General features: G+C 35.3%; 2 protein-coding genes across 3 annotated transcripts; one reads left to right on the forward strand and one right to left on the reverse strand.

Moving 5' to 3' along the window:
* The first annotated feature begins 311 nt into the window (after window positions 1-311).
* LOC127128497 (cationic amino acid transporter 9, chloroplastic) lies at window positions 312-4,708 on the forward strand. Of its 2 annotated transcripts, XM_051057849.1 has the most exons (9): window positions 312-680; window positions 1,415-1,821; window positions 1,937-2,113; window positions 2,423-2,647; window positions 2,735-2,911; window positions 3,335-3,562; window positions 3,802-3,891; window positions 4,133-4,222; window positions 4,310-4,708. In XM_051057849.1, exons 1-9 carry the CDS (start codon window positions 443-445, stop codon window positions 4,442-4,444), a joined length of 1,767 nt encoding a protein of 588 aa, XP_050913806.1. In that variant the 5' UTR covers window positions 312-442; the 3' UTR covers window positions 4,445-4,708. The 2 variants fall into 2 exon arrangements, with proteins under 2 accessions (XP_050913806.1, XP_050913807.1); XM_051057850.1 differs by lacking the exon at window positions 3,802-3,891 and having other exon boundaries at window positions 314-680.
* Window positions 4,709-5,401: 693 nt separating this feature from the next.
* On the reverse strand, window positions 5,402-8,663 carry LOC127128499 (uncharacterized). Its single transcript, XM_051057851.1, has one exon. The coding sequence runs from the start codon at window positions 8,375-8,377 to the stop codon at window positions 5,609-5,611; it is 2,769 nt and encodes a 922-aa protein (XP_050913808.1). The 5' UTR covers window positions 8,378-8,663; the 3' UTR covers window positions 5,402-5,608.
* Between the last annotated feature and the right edge of the window lie 2,016 nt (window positions 8,664-10,679).

Below are 10,679 nucleotides of genomic sequence, written 5' to 3' on the forward strand. Positions count from 1 at the left end.
ATTCTATTTTTAACGGATAGAATTTATCGAAAAAAGTAAACAAATTAAAAAAAAATGTTTCCTTGACATTTAGTAACTTAAAAAAAATCTGTTTCCTTAACACCATTAATTGATTTTTTTGACTCTTAACACCATTAATTAAAACACTTGATTTGTTAAATTGTCTTTTTTTTCTCTCTTTTCTTTTTAACCTAATAAACTTTTGTATTTAGTCTATATTATAGATTAAATCCATTTGTTATTAATAAACTTAAAAACTGAAATATTTATATATTTAAGACTGAGTATTTTTTTCATCTTCAATTATAATTTGAATCCATTTTAGATTTTTCACACAAAAGATTATAGCAAAAGCATAACAGTCACTTCACCTAAACCAAAATCACTTATTTCTTAATTTATTTTCAGCTTTTTCTTCATTCAATTCAATTAAAAAAAAGCCATGGGAATGCGTAGTACTTCTCCTCCTCTTTCTTCTTCTTGTTGCTCTCGTTTCTGGTCCTCGGCGCTCCGATCCAAGCGCTTAGCCTCTCCGGCGGAGAAGGCAGCTCGCGATAGCTCCGGCCATGGTCTCTCCCGTCGACTAGGTGTATTCGACCTTATTCTCCTCGGGATCGGCGCTTCCATCGGAGCTGGTATCTTCGTCGTTACCGGCACGGTTGCTCATGACGCCGGACCTGGTATAGTTTGAATTTCAATTTAACACGTGTTGAATTATTTATCGTTAACATTATTATTATTATTATTACGTGAAATTGTAATTGAATATGAATATTTATGCAGATTGAAGTATTTATTGTGTAAATTGGATTATTTATTTTAATGATTTTATTATTTTTTTAATATTATGTTCTACTATACAAACTTAGAAGTTAGAACAGAGCTTTGGTCTTCAGTAAAATTGTAGAAACAGTTAGAATGTTTTTGATTTTTAGTGTTTTGTATATGTTATTGATTTTTCTTATGTAAGAGTGTATGCAGTATTTGAGCTGAAAGTGAACTCTACCTATGAAGCGCACACACCTCAAACACGACATCGACACTGACACGGCGATACTGATAATATTTTGAAAAATTAAATATAATCACATGTGTCGATGTTAGTGTCTGACACCGACACCGACACCGACACGACACGAACACTGACACGCCTTTTTTCAGAAGTGTTGATGCTACATGGAACTCTACACTAGAAACCACACATAGGACACGACTTACGAAACACCTACACCAGACACGATAATGACGTTGATTGTGATCATAATTTAAGAAAATGTTAGTAGTGTCGGACATTCACGTTAGTCAGACACTAGACATGTCTTTAATCTTAAGTGTTATTGATGCATAGGATATGAGTCATTTGCTATTACAGTTCTGAACTTTGTGGCTTATTCATGGGTTCCTTCTGTTGCAGGGGTAACAATAAGTTTTATACTGGCTGGAGCATCCTGTGTTATAAATGCACTCTGTTATGCTGAGCTAGCTTCTCAATTCCCTGCTGTTGTTGGAGGAGCGTATCTATACACCTATACGGCTTTTAACGAACTTACTGCTTTTCTTGTTTTTTCACAATTAATGCTTGACTATCATATTGGGGCAGCTAGCATAGCAAGAAGCTTAGCAAGTTATGTAATATCATTTCTTGAAATCTTCCCTGTTTTCAAAGATAACATTCCAAACTGGATTGGACATGGTGAAAACATTGGAAACGTGCTATCCATCAATCTCTTAGCTCCGGTTCTCTTAATGCTTCTCACTTTAATTCTCTGTCTTGGTGTTAAAGAATCATCAGCTGTGAATTCCTTTATGACCGTAACCAAGGTTTGATTTCCATCTCACCAATTAGCAGATTATATATAACATTTAGGAGACTGTTGATGCTGCGGTTCATGTGATGTGAGAACGGACTCACTAGTCATTTTACTGTCTTCTGCAGATAATCATTGTTATTGTTGTCATTGTTGCTGGAGCTTTTGAGGTTGATGTTTCCAACTGGTCTCCTTTTGCTCCAAATGGTGTACGAAGTATCTTGACTGGAGCTACTGTCGTCTTCTTTGCATACGTTGGATTTGATGCGGTTGCCAATTCAGCTGAAGAATCTAAGAAGCCACAGGTTTGTTGTCTTGATATTTCTCCACTGGTTTATGAATTTTCCAGATGCTATGTTTGTTGTCTGTTGTCTAATGTTTATTTATGCTTTTCCACCAATTATTTGATATAAGTAAGTAGTAGCTATTCGGATTTTAAATAATAGTTATCAGTGTTACCTTTAAGTCATTTTGTAAATTGTAAATGTATTAGTACATCTGAGCAGCCATCTAATTCAAACTCATGCTGTCCATTACGAGTTCCGTCCTCATTCAATTTTTGCAAATTAGTTCATAATATCTTCTTTTTTTCTTTTAATTTTTTTACATTTTAGCGGGATTTGCCAATCGGCATTATTGGAAGCCTCTTGGTATGTATTGCACTGTACATTGGAGTATGCTTGGTAATTACTGGAATGGTTCCATTCAATCTTCTAGGAGAAGACGCTCCTTTGGCTGAAGCTTTTAAATCTAAAGGACTAAAATTCGTTTCTATTCTGATTAGTATTGGTGCAATTGCTGGACTTACAACAGCACTCCTTGTTGGCCTCTATGTTCAGGTAAATAACTACCGAATATTGATTGATGTGCCTAGTGGCATGTGCTAATGTACATGCAATGACAGAATTTTTCTTTCTGATGAGCAGTCTCGGCTATATCTTGGGCTTGGCAGGGATGGTTTACTACCCGCAATATTTGCTAAAGTTCACCCCAGACGCCACACCCCTATTCACTCTCAGGTTTGGGCTGGCTGTATTGCCAGTATTATGGCTGGGCTGCTTAATGTGCACACGCTATCGCACATTCTTTCCGTTGGTACTCTGGTAAGAGCCAATTTCTAATATCATGATAGTGTGGTTGTCAACCAATGTATGTTCTATCTCATCTTGCATAAGTAGTATCGGTATATGAAGCCCAAATTCTTCAAAATTGCTAAAGTATGCATGTTCTATACCAATATGTGTGCACACCTAGGTATCAATAGAAGGAATAACGTCAAATTTTTTATCTTTCAAAAGAAATTATCAATTGGTATATTTGGGTTGCAATGCAAGTTTTTATACATTTGGATTCCAGCTCAAAAAATGTTCTTGTGATGAACTATACTCAAAAGTTTTACCTTTTTCAATAATGAGAATGCATGAGATGAAAATAGACAATTGAATTGAGTTAAAAATTCTTTAAAATAGGACTGATGTCGCTTTTTGTGACATTGTGATATTAATATATCCACTTATTTATTTCAGACTGGCTATTCGGTTGTCTCGGCATGTGTTGTTGTACTTCGCTGGAAGGATAAGACAAATAGCCAAGTATCGTCTTCAGCTAGGCGAGAAGGGGTATTTTGCCTCATTGTTGTTGCTCTTTCGGGATTTACTGCAGGACTCTTGTTCCGTTATGAAGTTTCAATTATCTTTGTGATCGTGGCTATAGTTGTTGCAGTCGGTGCTTCTCTTGCTCTTCTTTTCCGCCAGGTCAGTGTTATTTTTTTAGTTTAATTAACTACCTATTGATTGAACTACAAATTTCAAAATGGCTATGTTAGAAATCAATTTAATGTACCACTGATCTGTTAATAATTAATGTCCTACTTGGTTCTTTGGCAAATATAGAATACTGTAGTTAGTTTTAATTGAATCATGTCATTGGTAAAAGAGGAAAAAACGAAGAAGTACATTAATATTTTGATTTGATTTAATATATGGAAGTTCAGAATACACGTCGCAACATGAAGAAAACAAGTGGTCTCTATACGAGCAGGAGGGTACGGCATGGCTTCATAAGGAGAAGATTAAGTGCTGAGGTTATCTCATACTCAAGAATGAGAATTCAAGTTTGTTAAATAGAGATTGATAACAAACACAATATGAATTTTATGTGTCAAACCATGGAAACAGAAAAGCACTCTCAGAGCCAACAGTTTGTAATGCTTATGGGACATAATAACTAAACTTTTTTGTAGCTCATGAGTCTTCGTTCATATTGAGTTTCGATGTTGATTTCTCTCATTAATTATATTCTATTTCCATCATTTTGTTATCTAGGTTTATGGAGATTCAGTAGCGTTTTCTTGCCCAGGAGTTCCTATTGTGCCAAATATTTGCATCTTCTTTAACATGTTCTTATTTGGCCAGGTATGTCCATCATCTCTCCTTTTTGAAATTTTACCCAAAATAATATTATATATTTTAAGTGATTATTTTATGAACTTTTGTTTACAGTTACATCATGAAGCATGGGTGAGATTTGTGATTCTAAGTTTTATCATGGTTGGTGTTTATGCAATATATGGCCAGTTTCATGGTGACCCCAATGCAGATGAGACTATAATTTATCATGAAGCTCCAGCAGAATAAGCTCGATGAGTAATCAATCAGTTCAAATATTAAACAATTTTTCCTAGAACAGGGGAGAGAAGGGTGTTTGTTAAAATCTGTGGAGCAAATAATCTATCTGGGTATATACTTAGGCTAGATTGTATATGAAACTGTCAGAAAACATATTCTTTCCCATTAAGAGCTCCTCCTTTCCCCCCCAACATGTGTAATATGGATCATGTATCTCTTGTTTACAACTTGATTAAAAGGAGAAATTCATCAAGTGCGATTTTCTTATGTGAATGTTAAGTTCGCAGTTTTATCTTTTTATATGTGTTCGGGTCTATGATTTTGTTTCTGGTGTTTTTTTTTTACTAGTTTAATTTAGCATCATACTTTAATTAATTCATGTTTATATAACATTTTAGCAAGTTCTTAAATATGAATCACATCAACATTTAACTAGAAAGTGGTAGGTGAAAGGAAAAAAGAAGCTACCCAACAGTGAGAAATGACCTGTTTGGTAAGGCAAATAAGTTAGCTTATAGCTGACAGCTTATAAGCTCTTATGTATGGATGCTTGATCATAAAAAAATTGTTGTATGTTATGAGTGGATGCTTAATCATCACAAATTTGTTGTGGTACACTTTGAGCATGATTAAACACAAGCTGCTAATGATCACCCACTTGTCACAATGTAAAGGTTGTTGTGTGGGTCATATAATAGCTCAATAATTGATCCATTGATATTGTTCTTGTGAACACAATAATAGAAGTATATATGACTTTGCACCTTATTGGCTACCACCAATATCATCTAAACTTGGCATGTTATGCATGTAGTTTTCAATTTTGAATGGATGTGGTACAGATTTCTTTTGAGGACAACAACAATCATAGAGCATGCAACATTTCTAAGTTGCAACATGATATGGCTTAAAACTTGAAGACAAAAAATAATGGTGAATTTTAACTTGAGAAAGAAACAGAAGGACTGAAAGCAATATCGATCGATATTTAGTTGTATGTGAAAATCAATAATTGGAAGTAATGCTACAACAAAATAACAGAATTTGAACTTAATCGGTTACGCCGAAGCATAAAATGGAAATCAAATATCCTAAAGCGAAGAAAGCTCAATGAAGCAAGAATTAATAAAACCTTTTGATGAACCCATGGAATACAACAATGTAGTTTACAAATCACCTAACATTGTTGTCTCCAAACATTTTTTGACCTTTCGATCTTTCAATTGATCCTGTTTTCTGCAGCCGAATCTGAGCTTTGAACTTGGCGATAAATTCACTAGCTTTCTTATCAACCTCCGAGTCCAATCCTGAATCATTTACATATTCGGAAACCCTATCATCGTCCGAGCTACCCTGGATGCTCTCAACCTTGTTATCAGAGTCTTCTTTATTCTTCGATGGTTCTGGTTTATCTCTCTTACGATGACTCGAAAACGTACTCTCGTGACGATTAGGAATATGACAATCGAGAGTTTTCTTACTGATCCCTTTCAATATCGAATCGGGTTCTCTACTTTTCGGCTTCTTTACAACAACCTTATCATCATCGGCTTGCTTGCTAGATATGTCATCAATTTTTTTCGTTCCTGAAGTCAATCCACTGACTCTTCTTGTTCTAACCGATTTCCCCTTCGCTAGAGCTTTAGCTAAGCTTGTAGGCTTGTCTGAGTCCGAGTGCAAACCACGCATCACTGACTCTTCGTAGCGAGGTGGAGGATCCTCATCTACAATTCCACTTTTACCCTTCAAGTCACCATGGAGCAAGCTGTCGATACTATATCCACGACCTTCAAATGGTTGCAACGAGGTTTCACCGTTTCTTCTAGCCGAAGATGACGGTGAACTTGAAGAAGAAGAGGAAGAAGAAGATCCATGCAAACTCTTCTTTTCCCCTAAACCTTCCTGCGGCGAGTTTATATTCTCCGATGTAACTGAATCTAAGGAAGAACGTATACTCGTGTTACTCGTATGAGATGAGAAAGATCCCATAGACTGCAAAGACCGTGAACTACGTGATTCAAGTTGAATTTCATCAACCGACATTGGCCTAAAATGCGAAGGATGAGGAACAGCTGCATACCTCCCTCTAGTTTCCATCGTCTCGTTTCTTGAAGACACCTGCGAAATCATCTTCACCAAATCCGCTTCTTGGAAATTCATATCTTCAGAAACAGGCACAAAGGAATTCTTCTTTTGTCCTAAATCTTCCACTCGGAAATCCACATTTTCGGAAGCATTCATATAGGAAGTGTTCTTGTGCTCCATAACTTCTTCTTGGGAATTCATATTTTCTGAAGTATGCAAAGGGAAACTCTCTTTTTGTACCATAATATCTTCCTCTTGGAAGTCTATAGCATCCGAAGAAATCGAATCAACGGAAGAATATAGTCCGGTGTTGGAAGAAAACGATCCTGCAGACTGAAGGGACTGCGAATTATGCGACTCAAATTGAGTTTCATCAACAGACATTGTCCTGAAATTTGCAGGATAAACACCATCAGCATGTTTTCCTTTCGTCGCCATCCTTCTGTTTCTCAAAGATCGGCCCTCAGAAATCTTCTTTCCCAAATCTCTTCTTTGAACCCTTTGTTCCATATCTTCCTCTTCGAAAATCATATTTTCCGGAGCAGGCACAAAGGAAGTCTTCCTTCGTCTCAAGTCTCTATCTTGAAAATTCTTCATTTCCGAAGCATGCACAAACGAAGACTCCTTTCGTGTCATTTCGTCCTCTTCGAAAATCATAATTTCCGGAGCCGGTACAAAGGAAGTCTTCCTCCGTCTCACGTCTTTGTCTTGAAAATTATTCATTTCCGAAGCATGCACTATCGAAGACTCCTTTCGTGTCATTTCTTCCTCTTGAAAGTTCACATTATTCGACGCAATTGATTCAAACGAAGAATACACACCGGCATGAGAAAAGAAAGACGCTGTAGATTGTAAAGAGTTCGATCCAAGTCCATCAAATTTAGTCTCGTCAACCGAAAAAGAACTAAACTGCGAAGAACCATTCACACTGCCATAAACTTTCTCCCTTTCCATCCTTCCAAACCTTGAATTCCAGTCGATAGGCGCAGCAATTCCACCACCAATAGCAGCATCGTTAAATTCTTTCTCCAAATTACTAGGATCCATATCTCCAAATTCCCGATTTTCACTCATATCTAGCCTCTTAGAAGAATGGATCGAACCTGAACTCAAATCACTTGCATTTTCATTTACATATTCAAAACCATTCACTTCTTTTTCAACCAATTTCAAACTTCGAACCGGTAATCCGAGAGGTTTATGACCAACAACCTCACCACATTCACCATTACCATAGTAAGGTTGAGCAACAACAACAGGCTCACTATAATAATACTCAGAATTCCAAGATTGAACCACATTGGTTCCATTTCCATCATCAAATCTAACCGAATAACCGAAATTATCATCAGAATTAGACAATTTTGGAGTATTGTACTGTTCATCAAAAACACCGACAGTACTATTAGTATTACCCTCAAAATACTGAGAATTATTCCAATGCATCATCTTATTCTCATCAAACCCACATGAATTTTCAATTTCAGACTCATCACCAAAAATATTTGAAGCAGGAAAAAACTTGGAAACATAACTAGGTGTTGTAGAATTATTACTATTACTACTATCACCACTAGGTTGAGTTTCTAAATTAGTTTCTAATTCAGCATTTCTTCTGCTAAAAAGACCATAAGCAACAGCAATGCCAATGAACAGAAGATGAAGAAGCTCCCAAAGCTTGGTGAGTATGGTTTGGTTCAAAAATTCAGGAGCTTGTGAGGGAAAAAGTGGAAGAACAATAACAAAAATTGCTAAAAATAGAAACTTTATAATGAAATCTGAACAAGAGTTACCTTTTTTGACTGGTTTTGGTTGGATCTGTAAATGGGGTTTTGGGATAGGGATTGGATCCGCCATTGATGAGGTTTCAGAGAAATGGGTGTTGTTGGGATTTGTGAAATGAAAATGGAAATTGAAGAAAAGAAGAGACTTTGGTTGAGGAGAATGAGAAAAAGTGTAATAATTTAGGGACAAACATGGAAGAAAAGATGTTTAAGGTAAATGTTTTTGGTTGGTACAATGTGGTAGAATTCAAAAAGTGTCTTTGTCGACTATTACCGTTTATTTGAATGACGGAATTGCCCTTGTTGTGGTTTGAGTTTTACTATGTTTGGAATATTATTTGAGAACGGTTTTTGGGTCATTAAAAGACTATGGTTTTACGTTATTTTTTATACTTGAATGAGTTGGGTCATGGAGAAAAGAATCTTTGTATTAATTAACCGTTAAGTAATGGGTTGTTTCATGTTATATGTTCACCCAACTAAGTAATGTGAATGTCTAATTTTTGAATGATACTCTAAAAGAGATCTAATATGATATTTAAACATTTTATTTTCAATGTAAATTTATACTTAAAATATAGAAATGTTCGCATGTTAATGTTTTTAAGTGAACGATCTTCATTGTGATTTTCCACAATTTGATAGATTAATTTTTTTTACAGTTGTGTGTAAAAGATATTATATTTATATTAAAACATATGTTTCATATAAGATGAATTATCGAGGGAGAGTTATTCTTGGATTTTAAAGATGATGATGGAGTAAAGACTGAAGTTGTGGTTGAAGATGCATTTTTTTATAGAGTATGTGTTTGGTGGATTTTTTGATTTTATTTGGATTTTAATATGGAATTTTACGAGTTTATAAATCAATGTTTACGTAGATGACGATGAAGAAGGAGAAAAGGAAAGAAAATGAAAAAATATCAAAAAAATGAGTGTTGATTTATATTTACTGTTGGAACAAGATTGGTTTATATCTCTTGGATTTTGATGATAATAATGTACTTAAAGAACAACTGGGTATACTAACATATGCTCAAGTGTGCAGGATCATAAAGCTTAAAGTCTACTCAGAATTGACCCTGCTGAAAGCATTTGTTGACAAACTGAATTTCTCAGATTTTGATGGATCAGAATCTGATGACTCAGAAGGATTAACTTTTGAAGGTCCAGACTCTGATCTTGGTGCCTCTGTCTCTGGTCACTCAGATTCTGAAGACCTCAACTTGAAAAGCTCAACCTCTGGTTTGTACTCTATCTCCATAGCAAGCCTATCTTGTCAACACCAGACTTAGGGGAAAATTCAACTAGAGTCCCTTAGTGCAAGGCTCAAGGAAAGCTGGTGTGAGTTGTCTAGTTCACCCACATGTCTGGTTTATACCTAGGATGAAAAAGAGATACGGTGGACTATGCTATTACACATTGGTTGAAGATCTTAGCAAGATTCATCTTCCAACGTCTCTCTCTTGGAGCTGCTGTATTTCAAAGTTCTCTTGTGCAAACAACTTTCCAACGACTCTTTTATTCGCCTCTATAAAAGGAAGCTGAAGATTTGAAGGAAGGTTAACAATCATCAAACATCTTAACATAACATATTGAGTACAAACTTTGAGCTAAAATTTTATTTGTTTATTAGCACAAACTCTTAAGATTTCTTATCTTTGTATATCTTAGAAATCTTAAGTGTTGAGAATCATTGTGATTGTTGTAATACTTATATACTTCTGATTATGTATCAAAGTATATTTGTAATCAATTATACTAAACTGCTTGTTTAAAGTAGAGGAAGTATATTACAGGGTTTCTTAAGTAGTGAAGTCTCTTTCTGGTGTGATTGAGCAGAAGTCTATTGTAGGATTGCTTGAACGAAAGTCTCTTTCTGGATTGATTGAGTTGTTGGAGTCTCTTACTGGTTTGATTGAGCAAAGTTGTTATCAGTTTAATTATAGTGAATATCTCTTATTGGACAAGGGGACTAGACTAATTTCACTTTAGGATAGGAACCAGGATAAACTCTATGTGTGCTTTATTTTTGCTTCTATTTGTTTATCATTTTGTTGCAAACTAACTTTGTGTTCAGACTCTGAACTTGTTCAGATTCTGAAGCTGGTTTATCAGAAGTTTTAAAAGAAATAACATACATAATTCAACCCCCTCATTCTTGTTTATTTTTCTCACATTCAGTTGTCATCAGAGCATAGTCTGTAATATAACACTTAATAGTGGTGCAGAAAAGATTTTGAGAAATATACATCATTCATCATGGCTGATGGTCCTGAAATAACTAGCCTTGATAGTGGTACTCCTCGTGGTAATAATAACCATGATCAAAGTACATATGGCCAAAACAACAATATTGTTAGACCACCAATA

This window comes from Lathyrus oleraceus, chromosome 3 (assembly GCF_024323335.1).
Source record: "Lathyrus oleraceus cultivar Zhongwan6 chromosome 3, CAAS_Psat_ZW6_1.0, whole genome shotgun sequence".
Taxonomy (NCBI): domain Eukaryota; kingdom Viridiplantae; phylum Streptophyta; class Magnoliopsida; order Fabales; family Fabaceae; genus Lathyrus; species Lathyrus oleraceus.

What these genes read in the sequence shown, in the direction of transcription:
- LOC127128499 (XM_051057851.1), bottom strand. Translation starts at nt 8,377, where the DNA reads ATGGCGGATCCAATCCCTATCCCAAAACCCCATTTACAGATCCAACCA.
- LOC127128497 (XM_051057849.1), top strand. Translation starts at nt 443, where the DNA reads ATGGGAATGCGTAGTACTTCTCCTCCTCTTTCTTCTTCTTGTTGCTCT. An exon ending in TTGTTGGCCTCTATGTTCAG is followed by an intron (nt 2,648 to 2,734) that starts GTAAATAACTAC and finishes TCTGATGAGCAG; the next exon opens with TCTCGGCTATATCTTGGGCT. An exon ending in ACATGTTCTTATTTGGCCAG is followed by an intron (nt 4,223 to 4,309) that starts GTATGTCCATCA and finishes TTTTGTTTACAG; the next exon opens with TTACATCATGAAGCATGGGT.